The sequence below is a fragment of the Emys orbicularis genome, chromosome 10 (assembly GCF_028017835.1).
Source record: "Emys orbicularis isolate rEmyOrb1 chromosome 10, rEmyOrb1.hap1, whole genome shotgun sequence".
NCBI lineage: Eukaryota > Metazoa > Chordata > Testudines > Emydidae > Emys > Emys orbicularis.
The window spans coordinates 7,885,395-7,897,681 of record NC_088692.1 but is presented as its reverse complement, the minus strand read 5'-3'; the positions used below and the strand labels follow the sequence as shown (position 1 = coordinate 7,897,681).

Here is a 12,287-nt window from a genome sequence, read left to right as displayed (position 1 = left end):
AAAGAAAATGGGAACATTGCAGCCAGCTGCCTGACAGGGTCTGTGTATAAAGCTCCGTGTCTTGCAGAACTGCCCTGTGTTGATTTGTAGAGCAAGTATCAGACGCTGATGTTATTGTGCAGAGGACGTAGAGTGAACTGCCTCACAGCTGACTCTGCTGCCTGCAAATTGCCAAACACGTCGGCCGACTGGCTGCCTGTTTTTGATCAGCTGGGCACATCCTGTTTCCGAGCAGGGAAAGCAGTCGCCCCCCCGGGATGGCAGCAGATTTTATCTTCTGCACCTATGCAGTGCACAGCCATTGCATGCTTGATCCTGGGAAAGCGGCCTGCTGGGGCGGAGTATCCATTGGCACCGCAGAGTGCACCTATGGCCTTGACCTAGTGTCTGTGCTCAGGTCTGCTCGGTCCCAAATGCACTAAGCATGGGGTTTCCACCACATGACTGGGAGGTGGGGATTAGCAATAAATCCTGCAGCCACTTGTGTCCTTCTCCCCCAGATTCCATGTGGGCTGGAGAGGCCTGACTCCCAAATGGCAGTGCTGAGAGCTAGATGGATGGAAGTTGCTTTCACTTCTGAAGACATAGGTTTAAAATCTGGATCGGGTCATGAGTTTGGTCCCCTGCTAGAAACTATAGGAAACACGTCATGAGATCCACAGTCCAGCGCAGGGGCTTAGTTGGCAGTGTGTGCTTGGAAAAGGTCCCCAGCCTAGGTTAATTGAGGGTAGAGTGAGATTGTCACTCAGGGCTGCGTGGACAAAGCTTGCGACATGTTTGGAGCCATGACCACCCAAAATGGGCTCTTGATGAGCCCCGAAGGAGAACCAGTGTGCTGGTCCCTCTGAGCCCGCCGTAGCAATTGCTGTCAGCAGAACCAAGGTGTGCTGCTTTGGCTCTTCGGAAAGCCACGGGCCTGTTGCTATAGCTGCCTTGGTGCTCTGTATACTGCAAGCTGCAGGGATCGTTGTCAGAGTCAAGCTAATCACACTTGCGATCTCGTGTGTCTCTCATTTGTTTCTAGCACCAGAGTCCTGTGGCACCTTTAAGACTAACAGATGTGTTGGAGCATAAGCTTTTGTGGGTGAATACCCACTTCGTCAGACGCATGTCCTTTGTTTCTGAAGTTTGTCACCTGGTTAATTTCCAATCGCGCGCTCTAGGTGTGATTCACCAATAATAACATTCCATAATAGTCTGTTCTCTCCAGCATGTTCCACTAATCTCTCCTTCAGGGGGGCGTTTGCTCTCCTACCCGCATTTTCTTTGCCTGAGCATCTGCCCCATCCTCCTGTTGGCTGCTGTCGCCGCCGCCTCCTTCAGTGTTGTGACGCTGTCCCTCTCTTGTCTCTCCCAGAGTCTGAAGGAAGGCCTGACCGTGCAAGAACGCTTGAAGCTCTTTGAATCCAGGGACTTGAAGAAAGACTAGTTCTCCCCCTTCAGCTTGAACACCTCCCAGCTTGCGATCGCACGGCACGAGCACCACGTGTTCCTAGTTCCTTATGATCCTCTGTGCTGTTGTTCGTCTCGATGCTCCCGATCGGACTGAGTGCGGCTGGCGGTTCTTCCCGCCCCTGGCACCTTGACTCCACGGCTCCTTTCCCCGCATCGCGAGATGCTTCAGAGACTCCGCGAGGGAGAGGAGGGGATGGAGTTCTGCCCCCTTTGGCTCCTTCCTTCACTGTAAACCATTACACTAAGTGTCAGTATTAAGGCTCAGCAGCCTATCGATAAGCTAGCTCTGTCATACCGACTGCTTTGGTTTAGAATGGCCTGGCTGGCATAGGCCAGACCCAGCTCTATGGCTGTTTGAGTGACCCCGGTGCTCAGTCACACACCGTGAGCCTGTCCTCTGAGCTTGCGTTCCTTGCACCTCCGGGGAAAAGCCTGTGGTTAAAACGTCAGGAAAGGCAGTTCAGTTTGTGTCGGAAGCAGCCCCATCCGTCAGGTGTGTGCTTGGGTCACAGCACCAACAGCCCGCCAGCTGCCGGAGAAAAATGAGGGGAGTCTGCTGGGAGGGTGGCCAGGGTTTGGGCTCCGTTCTCCCAACCCAGGGCCTCGGCCTTGGCTTGTTTTCAGGCTGTTACAGCCAGAGCGTTAGATGTTCGTTAAACGCAGATTTCAACAAAACCTGCCCCGAAGGCCCATCTTCTCTCTTCCTATTATGCCCGTGCCCTGAGTAATGTGCTTCCAGGGACCGAGCTGCAGGGCCTGTCTACCCAAATCCAGCCCCGCTACAGCCAGCCCCCTCCAGCCACTCTCCCCTTGTTCCCATCAACCGCTGTGTGCGAGAGCTTCCCTGCCCCATTCTGAGGGGGGATACTGAGCGGAAGACAGAGCCCGCGCTGGCTGCGAATACACACCGCTAAGTCCAAAGGCAGCTCCCTGATTTCAGCTCCTCTCACCAGCCAACAGCTCCGATTTTAATACTTTTATCTATGGCTACATTTTACTTTTGAAAGCTCTTCTCCAAAATACGAGTCTCAGAACTGGCCTGTTCTCCAGACCACCCATATTGCAGCTTCCCAGGACAGCTTCCTGCCTGCTCCCAGCTCCTGAATGAGGATCACTCTTAAAAGTCCATTTAGCAACACTGCGCAGCATGAGACCAATGGAGTGAAGTAAAAGTGAGTGAGGGAATTGCGGGAACCCAGCGGTGGAGGTGCAGCGTTAAACCAGTGTAGCTTGGCAAAGGGGAGGGGGAAAGAATCTCTCTCGTCCTGTAGGTCCTCGCTCATCTCTGCAGTGGCCATGGTGGCTTATGGCCATCGGTGCAACAGCATCCACGTACTTTCTCCCCTGTACGCCTCCTTGCTTCTGTGCCCTGCGCCACCAATTGACAAGACAACTCCTGCCTCAACTCTGAGACTAGGGCCTGCTCCAACACAAGCAGTTTCTAACTGAGCTTGGCTATCTAGTGTGGACAGGCCTAAATCACATTGGACTGTGCCCTTGACTCTGTAGGGAGCCAGGCTACTGCCTCTCTCAAATTGTGTCTAAACATGGTTCCTCGCTAGCTGTGCTTGTTTGGCCAGCTTGGTTAAGGGGTAGTGCCCCTCATGAGCGCTGACCAGCGCTCTGATGCCCTCTGCCCCAGGAATGCTCAGTGTAGTCTGGAAGGCTTGTGCAGAGTGGTGGCCATGCCTGACCCTGGTAGCATGCAAGGCCAATGGGGGAGTTTCTAGCCTGCTTTGACAGTGGTTGGACAATCCACCTGACTTTCCTTTGTGACTGTGGAACCACTGGCTAAAGCAGGTTTGAAACTCATTTCTGGTCTCTCCCATCGGCCACCCATGTTGCCTCGGTCCCCAAGGATCTCCCACCTTGCCAAGATGGCTGCCGCCAGCTTGGGACTTGGTGATTCTCGGCAGGCCTCTTAGCTCTGCCTTCCTGGTGAGAGGAGCTGCTTGTGTCCCGCACAGATACCCAAAAAGCACATTGAGTTCTCAGCTTAATTGGTGGCTGGGGGCTGTTTAAATAAGTCCCATCACCACCCCAACCCTGCCCTCAAATTTCACCCAGAGCCGCATTGCTGAAACCCCTCACACTAGTGACTCTATTGGTGATGCTAAGTAATGGGTCCCCCCCAACCTCCAGTGGCCATGACGGTGTCCTGCCTTCCAGCCGAGGAGGCCTAAATGTGACTCCCTCCCTCAGTGTTCTTTAATCAACCGGAGGGGACGCTGTTTAGTCAGAGGAGGCATTCCCTCCCTGCCCCAAATTCTCACCCACTCTGCAGGGCCTGAGCATGTTGCTGTTAGATTCTGCCCATTCTGTTCTTGGAAGATGTCAAAGCTCTCTGCCTGATTCAGCTTCCGCTTATCCCTGTAGCTCCATTGGCTTCAATGTGGTTCCTCATTCTCACCACCATGAGATCAAAACCAGGCCCAGGATGAACACTTGAGGGCCAAACTCTGATGGAGCTGGGGAAGGGGTGACTTCAGTGGGAGCTACAAGCAGCCAAGGGCAATGTGGTCTCTGGGCTGAACTCTGGAGCCCCACAAGCTGTGAGGGGACATGTCTCGCAGGCCAGTGGGGATGTTGGTGCTGTGACACAGGTTGCATCTGGCTCTAGATACTGCCAGGGGAGGGGTTGCTCACCTGCTGTGTTCCCTATACCGTATATGTCCCTCCACATGCAGACCCAGCTTGCTCCGTCCTTGACCTTTCCTGGTCTTCTCACATCAGCAACCACCAGAAGAGAACATCTCTTTGTTCTTATGCTCCATCCCCGCCTGGTTGGGGGTGGAGGGTGTCTGCCCTCTGCTAGCTTTCCAACCCTGAATTCTCCGTTCAGATGGTGGAGCCTATGGGACACAGGCATGGGTAGCATGAAGTCCTTCAGCGTTGGAATTTCTCCTCCCTCACCTCACAAGAGTCCACTGGAATGTGACATTTCCAAGGAGGACACACCCCAGCCTGTGCTCCCTTGGAGTCTGGTGAGGGCTTCTTACTCCTAAATCATCTGAGCAAGGTGTGTTCTGTTCTCCTGTTGGAAAAGCCACTTCTCTCTCTCTCCCTTCGGCTATCTGGGCTCCAAGCTTCTTGCTACCCAACGAGCTAATTGCTGCTGCTTTGTTCACTTCTTTTGGTTATGATCAGTTACTTTAAGGGTGAGAAATGAAGGTCACACACCTTTTCTCCATTTAGAGTTGTATGCCAGGGAGATGGAGGCTACAGGATGGTGCTGTAGATACCCATGGCCTGATGCCCTTTGTGGTACAGTTTCATTGCACTGAGCCTCAAAGAGATCCTGAGAGTGATGCTCCCAGGGGGTTGAAGCCACCTTTTTTCTGCTGTGCACTTCCCCAGTCCAGCCACTCTTCTCTTGAGGCTCAGTCTCTCTCTGCTTGGACCAGGAACTCTCAGTGAGTTATTGGGATCTCATTTTTTTTTTTTTTTACCTCTGCGTCTATCAGATCCTGATTTCATAATGGTAGAGGAGGAAGTGTAACCACACAGATGTAGATATCATTAGGATGATGCTGTGCGGAGCTGGCTTGGAGGAAGGGTTGCAGCATGCTGATGGACAGCTTGGTGGTGTTTTTGGCCATGCATATGGCGGAGGTGGAGAGGGAAAACTGTGGTTGAAGTGGGGCCTGTCTTTTCCATCTTTTGACCCAGATGGTGTACATGGGTGAGGACATGGGGAAAGGCACTGTGGTATGTTTTCAAAGTGGAAGCACTTAGCTAGTAGCTAGTATTAAAGGAGAGCAGGGAGAGAAGTGTGTAAAGCAGTGGAATAGCAAGCCACGTAATAAGAGGTCGTATTGAAGAAATGGTAGATCTAGTGGGTTGGTCTGAACAGCTTTCTGCTTGTGCTCTAGTCCCATAATTATCCTGTACAGGGTCCCAAGGACTGAGGCAGAGAAGAAAACTGCTTAGAGGAAGAGAATCTTTTATTTGATGGGTTTCTTAGCCCATTATCCTTTCTCATGTGCACATACCCCAAGCGAAAGACTATAATTAGGGAAGCTTTGAATAGCCCATGTCAATTTCTTCTCTTGAGGAGATGTGCATAGTCCTATGAAAGTCCTGGGACCTGGCTATGATGGATGAGACACTGCCAGTAACAGACTTAGGCAAGATGTTTGTTCAAGCTAGCTGGTATTTTTTCTTTAAGGCTGGTATATCTTTATTTCCTACCTTACTGCAAACTCATCATCCTGTGACCTCCATCTTCCTGGGTCAGTGGATCAGCTTAAAAGGATTTGCTTCAAGGTGTGCCAGGACTGATGGATCAGCAGAATCTGAACTTGTGGGAACGGATCTGTCAGTGAAGGTTTGCGACTGGGGATCTTCGGATGATGCATCTTGGCCCACTTTTCTGGACCTACATACTGCCCTTAAAAGCTAACTAGACATGCAGTTTCACTGGGATGAAATGGAGCCACAGATACCAGCTGTAGCCAAAACAAAAATCCAGTGTTACAAGAAATGAGCTCCTCTGGAGAGGACATAAACACCGTGCATGGAGGGGTGATTGGGACCACCCTTTGGTGTATATTTTTAAAGCTTCTAAGAACCTCTAACAGGCCAAATAAGTGTTTGTTTTGCTGAACTTGTTCTAAAATATTATTTAACACCTAAACAAAGGGTCTTGTACAAACATTTGTTATATACTGTCCTTTGTAAGAGCAGGTGCGTTCTGAAGCAGACACATCTCCAAAGAGGGACTTAAGCTTTGTTTTTAATGTTTTTCTGCTGTGCACGGGGTATGCTCTCTAAAGTCAGTTGTTCAAGGGGGCAGAAGAGCAGCTGGCTCTGTGCCCATCTGTGCAGCTTCTCCATCCCGTCGGACTGCTGCGCTCCCAGCTGGAATAAACATTGCAATAACTGATACTTCCAGAGGTCAAGAACAAAAAAGCTGTGGCGCAAGCACGCACTTCTGTTCTCGCTGATGTGCTGGCAGAGGCCTCATTGCCATTTTGATGGGCACCTACCTGAGCTGGGAGGAGCCGTCGTCAAAGTATTAGGCAGTGTGTTCACCTCCACTCCACCCCCAGTAAACACAGAGATCTACCACAGGTAAAAAAAGTCTTAGCTGAGTGCAAGGTTCTGTGTTTCACCCGTTCTGCCTTCTGCTTCAGGCTTCATCTTTCTCCATGAGGCTAGAAATCCGTGTTTCTCAGATTGAACTGAGGAGGAGGGTGGGGGGGCATAGCAAGAGAACCCAGCCCCTTTGCCCAAGACACTTTCTGATTCCATCTGCATCTTCCTGTATGTGTGTGAGAGAGAGAGAGAGAGACAGCAGAGGATTTTCCAATTCACTTTTCCTCCGGCTGTGTTCCAGGCACCCTCCATACACAACAGGGCAAATTGGCATGGTAGCTGTCTCGCTTGCAGTGCTCCCGAAGGGAACAGTATATACAGTGTGTGAATACATATATTTTGCAAGCAGCTGCATTTTATAAAGTCCTACACTATGAAAAGTACGAGAATGTGAGGTCTAATAAAACCAAGTTCAAAGTAGCCGCAGAAACGTATAAACTTTCTAATTGCTTCCAAAGTTTTGTCTTTTGTGGAGAATTTTTCAGCCTTTTTTTTTTCTTTCTGGAAACAATTAGATTTAAGTCCTTTTTAACTGTGATTTCCCCCCCCCCCCCCATATCCATCTAAGAGAGGGAGCAATTTTTTTTCCCCCATTTGCTTCAAAAGCAGAATTTGTGCTGATGTGCAAAACACAACAAGGCTATTTTTCTGTAACCGATTGAATGGAGTGCATTTAAGCAGTCCTAAGCATTGTAAAATGTGTCACTTTTGTAACGACTATATACTTGATTGGAATTCCACTAGACCTTTGCATTTTTGTGGTTCATATACAGTACTTAGTTTGTTGTGAACACTTAAGCACATGCACGCTCAGTGTAGCTTGCCTTTACTTTGTAATTTTTTCCATTTTTTTTAAAAAAAAAAAGCTTTGTTATTCTCTTTAAAATAATTTAAAACCTGTATAGTATTCAAAGCACGCAATGTAAATATTTATTACTCAGAAGTTAGCGGAGGGTTTTTGTGTGTGTGTGTGACTAAGTTCTGGTTTTTTGGTTTTGTTTTTTTTAATCTTGTTCTAATACAGATGTCCCTTTTGGGATTGGAAGAGATTTGAGTGTAAGATGCTGAACCTACCCTGTGTCCTCTTATTAGAATGTTTTTTGATGACTGTTATAAATATCTTTTAAAATTCTCTGACCTGTACCTTTAGCTTTGAAGATACCTGTCCAAAGAATGTGTCCAGTCTGTTTGAGAACTGTTAATCCTAAAGCGCTATAAATTGTTTTTCCATTGAGAATTCAGTAATCTTGTATTTGATAGTGGCATTAACACCCTGTGAATGTGCAAAATTGCTATCTATATATAGAAGTAGTAACTACTGTGTGACTAGAGCATACACAGATATCCTTGCACGGTAACTTAGGACTGTTGCAGTGAGTGAACTAAGGTTCCAGGATCTTAGGGCCTAGTGTATAATTGTCTAACTCACTTATGCATCAGCATTGAAGCTACTCTGTAAGGCTACATGGAATTTACAAGGGAACTATCTCCTAGCTGTGCAGTTACATATTGTACAACAGCATGGAAGTTTACTGTAACTTACAATGATATGTAAGTAACTGTTTAAAATATAACTTTCAATACATCGTAGTTACTACTGAGTTGCACTTATGATGTGATCCCTACCACTGTAATACAGAGCATTTCTTAAAAGTGGCTGCAGAAATATTGTTGCGTGACTGGGGAAGGACACTGAAGAGTCACGGGGGCTGAAAACAAAGCTGTCAGCTCTAGTGGTTTAACTTGCCTCAGCCTGCACTTTAAGAGACTACTAGAGGAGAACGAGGGGGTAGGAGGCATTAGCAGAAACCTGACTAGCCTTTGAATTGGTACCAACAGCACTAACCCTCCTGGCCACTGACATTAGTTTAGTGCAATCACAAGCAATTATTTCATCACCCTTCCTGTCTACCCTACACCATGAATGTGTGCTGGATGGGGCAGGAACGCTGACTCTTTGCTCTAATCTAGAGAGCAAAGTATGTTGTAAAATACTGAAGACTTTGACCTGTAGCAAATAGATGAGGATTTAGTCTTTGATACACATTCACCCTTTTGGGACCTGGAGCTTTGGGTTGACTTGAGATTTTAAACTTTGAGGGTGGGGGGCAACAGAGGGAAACTATGTATTTGAATGATAACTCTGTGAAGTGGCAATAGACACCCTCGCTGCACACCACCAACCCAATCAGAATTGAGGGACTGCCTTAGCTCTGTCCTGTGCATGCCTTCAATCAGCAGCCCCAGTCCAGGGAGATGAGTTCCTGATTGAAATGCTCACACCTTCCACTACCAACTGAGTTGCAAGAGCTTCAGTCCCTGGTGGAGATGGAAACAGAAATCATGATTAGTTGTGGTTTATGGTGAACACCCAAGAGTCAACCACAACATCTCCAGTTCCTGTGATGATGCAAGACAGAGAGAGCCACCTGTCCAACCTGCAACCTGACTGCATGGTGTTAATGGCAGCAGATCAAACCTAGACTATTGTGTAACTTACTTCCTGGGTTGCTACTGTGGTGGTGAGAGACTTGTGCACCCACCTCAGAACTAGCACAAAACAGGGGTGGTGACCAGGGAGAAGTGGCAGCTGTGTTCCATCAGGCTGCAGGTCTGAATGGTGTGCATAAGGGGAGGGTTCCACACACCTCACCCAGCAATGGAGTGATGTGTCAGACCTGATCCATTTCCTCTTGCAAAGGTGAATGCACACGCCTTTTGAGGCCCCTGTGATACTGAGTATGAGTGGAATCTTTTTTCTCTCTCCCCCCCCACCTTTGCTTTTATTTCAGTGCTTTAAAAAAAAAAAGCCGCTGTTCACTGTAATAGAAGCATCACTTTGGTCACAATATTTATTCCTTACAAATCGTGTGTGACATGCTAGGTTCCCATGGATGTAGCTGATCATTTTTATTTTGTAAATATAATTACTTAACTTTACATAAACTATATCGTAATAAACTATTTTTGCACCACCCTTTGCATGCTGTGTAGTGAGGTGCTTGTTTGGACATGGTCATCTACGTGGAAAGGAGACGCAGGCTTTCGAGTTAGCCACTTACTACAGTCCTACCACCGTCTGCATTTTCTTTAATAGATACTCATTGCTGTTCAAAGCATTGTGAAGCTAATACTCCTGACTGTTGCAGTGGAGAACTGCCTACAGCTGGTACAGCATGGATATCTGCAGGGGCAGATTCCTTCCAGACCTTTGCCAGTGTACCCTAGCCTGCTCTAGAGGGACCAAACTAAGAGTAAGTGGGTAGACCAGGGATTGGCAACCTTTGGCACACGGCTCGCCAGGGTAAGCACCCTGGTGGGCCGGGCCGGTTTGTTTACCTGCCGTGGCCGCAGTTTTGGCTGATTGCGGCTCCCACTGGCCGCGGTTCGCTGCTCCAAGCCAATGAGGGCTGCGGGAAGCGACGCGGGCCGAGGGATGTGCTGGCCACCCTTCCCGCAGCCCCCATAGGCCTGGAGCAGTGAACCGCAGCCAGTGGGCACCACGATCAGCCGAACCTGCGGACGCAGCAGGTAAACAAACCGGCCCGGCCCACCAGGGTGCTTACCCTGGCGGGATGCGTGCCAAAGGTTGCCGATCCCTGGGGTAGACTACTCTCTTTTTGCTTTTACTGGTTGGGACCTCTGGCCTAAGGCTTACCATAAGTGGCAAATGAGGATTTTGTGGTGTTCTTAATAGTGCTAATCACTATACTTATAACAGGACATTGGCAACACACTAGTGGGACTTTTAGCAGTAGAGGCTTCCAGCACTTCACCTATTTTACAAAGATTAAGGCATTTTTAACCAGACATGGGGAAACAGACAACCCATGAACTTGTAAGAGTCTGTATCAAAATTCACTCACTTTGTGCCCCAAATTTAACCTACCTTAAAGTATGAGGGGAAGGTTAATTTCCCAGAATATTTAGAATAGCTAATTATATTTGCTGACAATACCACAGCTCTTAAGCTCTATTCTGAACGTTATGTTTTCTGTTAATTGCTGGTACAGTAGTAAAGCTCTTACCACAACTTCAGTTTAGATTGGGCTTAAGTGTGGAATAACATTTAACTGTGAGACATAAAAATAGCCACAGTAACTTGAAGAGCCAAGAAGAAAAGAGGGAAACGGTCTTTTACAACCAAGAACAAGTCAAACACCACAGCTTGAACTGTATGTGGCAAAGGCTGTTACTGGGACTGCAAGATTTGATGCTTTACAAACTTTACGCTGCAGTTAGTTTTACAATCAAACCCTCATTATAGCACGGTGGCATAAGGACATGAACCCTCTTACAGTCCAGCTCCCCGTTTCAAGTGTATAGGCTGATATGTCTAAAACAAATCGGTGTGTTCCGTTCTTATTCTATGTCCACGCCACAAGAGCTCTCGTTAAGAGCCAAGGATGTAATGAGTATGGAAACTGAACTAGCCTCTTAACCCCTGAGGGGAGAATCAGGTACATTAAGCAGGGGAGAGCTTACACCTGCATAGGCATAACAGCTTCTGTTGCCTGTCTGTAACGTGCTTTCCGCTAGACAGGAAATGGCTTTGTTTTCAGGAAGTCAAGAATCTACCCTGACCTCTGAATTTCATTTAGGAGACTGCCACCATAAATGGAGGAGGGAGGCAGATGATTTTAAAAGCCCACAAGGACATGACACCTAGTATCTGCAAGAAAATGCAGGGGAGGCTTGCCCAGGGGAGAACTTGCCCTAGCTAGAAAACTGCCAATCTATCCCGAAGATTAAAATGGGAATAGGGGTGTCCTATATTCTCTAGTGCCAAGCCACATTGGGCAATTGATATGGATGGGGTTACGCTGCTTTTCTTGTATAGGAACAGAGCAAGCAGCCTGTCCCCTACGTGCACTGGGGTTTCCTTTTGCAGCTCCTTTCCCTGAGAGGCAGCAACTCCGCTACAGTCAGTTTCTCAACACTTTGCACTCCAAGTATTTCTCTCACACTACTGGGCTGTTACGATGGCCAGCCCGGACTTGTTTTTCTGCAGATTGCCATATCTACTCTCCAGCCCCACCAGGGCACTTTTTCTAGGATTCTATTATGCTGCAGCTACTGAGAAAGTGAACAGACTAGAGGGAGGCTAATCAACATTCAAAATAAATGTTAAAATTCCTGACTTCTCAATCAAGTTTTCCATAACAAACCTCGTCTTACGTATTTTAAAGGTTAAATGTCTAATGCACTTTCCACTCCTAATAAAGTAACATACCCAGTTCAGTCCATGTGTGAATTATAGCTTTGTGCAGAGCCCCCTTACCCAATTCTTTTAGAACTAGTGACGAGGAAGATTTGCACTCTTATACTGCCATGCATGAAATAAACAAGTAGTTTCCCAGCAAGGATCAGCCATACCAGAAATAGTATATCATTCTGTAATGTCACTAGGGGTAACCAGTAAGTGGCTATTTCACTGTCAAAATATCCAGTACTCTTCAACATTCCAAACTTTGCCTTCTTCCAGTGCACGGCAGTGGCCATTATCTTTTGAGCTCCAGCACTACAGCTGGCCCTTCTACTACACCACTACTTACCAAGAAGTTTAGAGTGATGCACTTTCATTTAGTACACAGTGAGGTTTTCACTGAAAAGTACAGAACTCTTCACCCTTGTATGATGCTATAGTCTTTGTAGCTATAACAAAATTAAATGACAAATAGCATTTTTCTAGCAAGTGTCTTTGTAAGGACCCTTCCAGCGCCAAAAAGCTGCTG

The 12,287-nt window shown here is 47.6% G+C and overlaps 1 protein-coding gene across 1 annotated transcript in view; it reads left to right on the top strand.

Annotated features, from left to right (window-relative positions):
* MPRIP (myosin phosphatase Rho interacting protein) overlaps positions 1–1,429 on the top strand; it is a 164,904-nt gene extending 163,475 nt beyond the window's left edge. Inside the window, exon 23 of the mRNA XM_065411992.1 lies at positions 1,358–1,429. Coding sequence (XP_065268064.1) covers positions 1,358–1,429 — 72 coding nt within the window. The remainder of the gene's footprint in view (positions 1–1,357) is intronic.
* Positions 1,430–12,287: the final 10,858 nt, after the last annotated feature.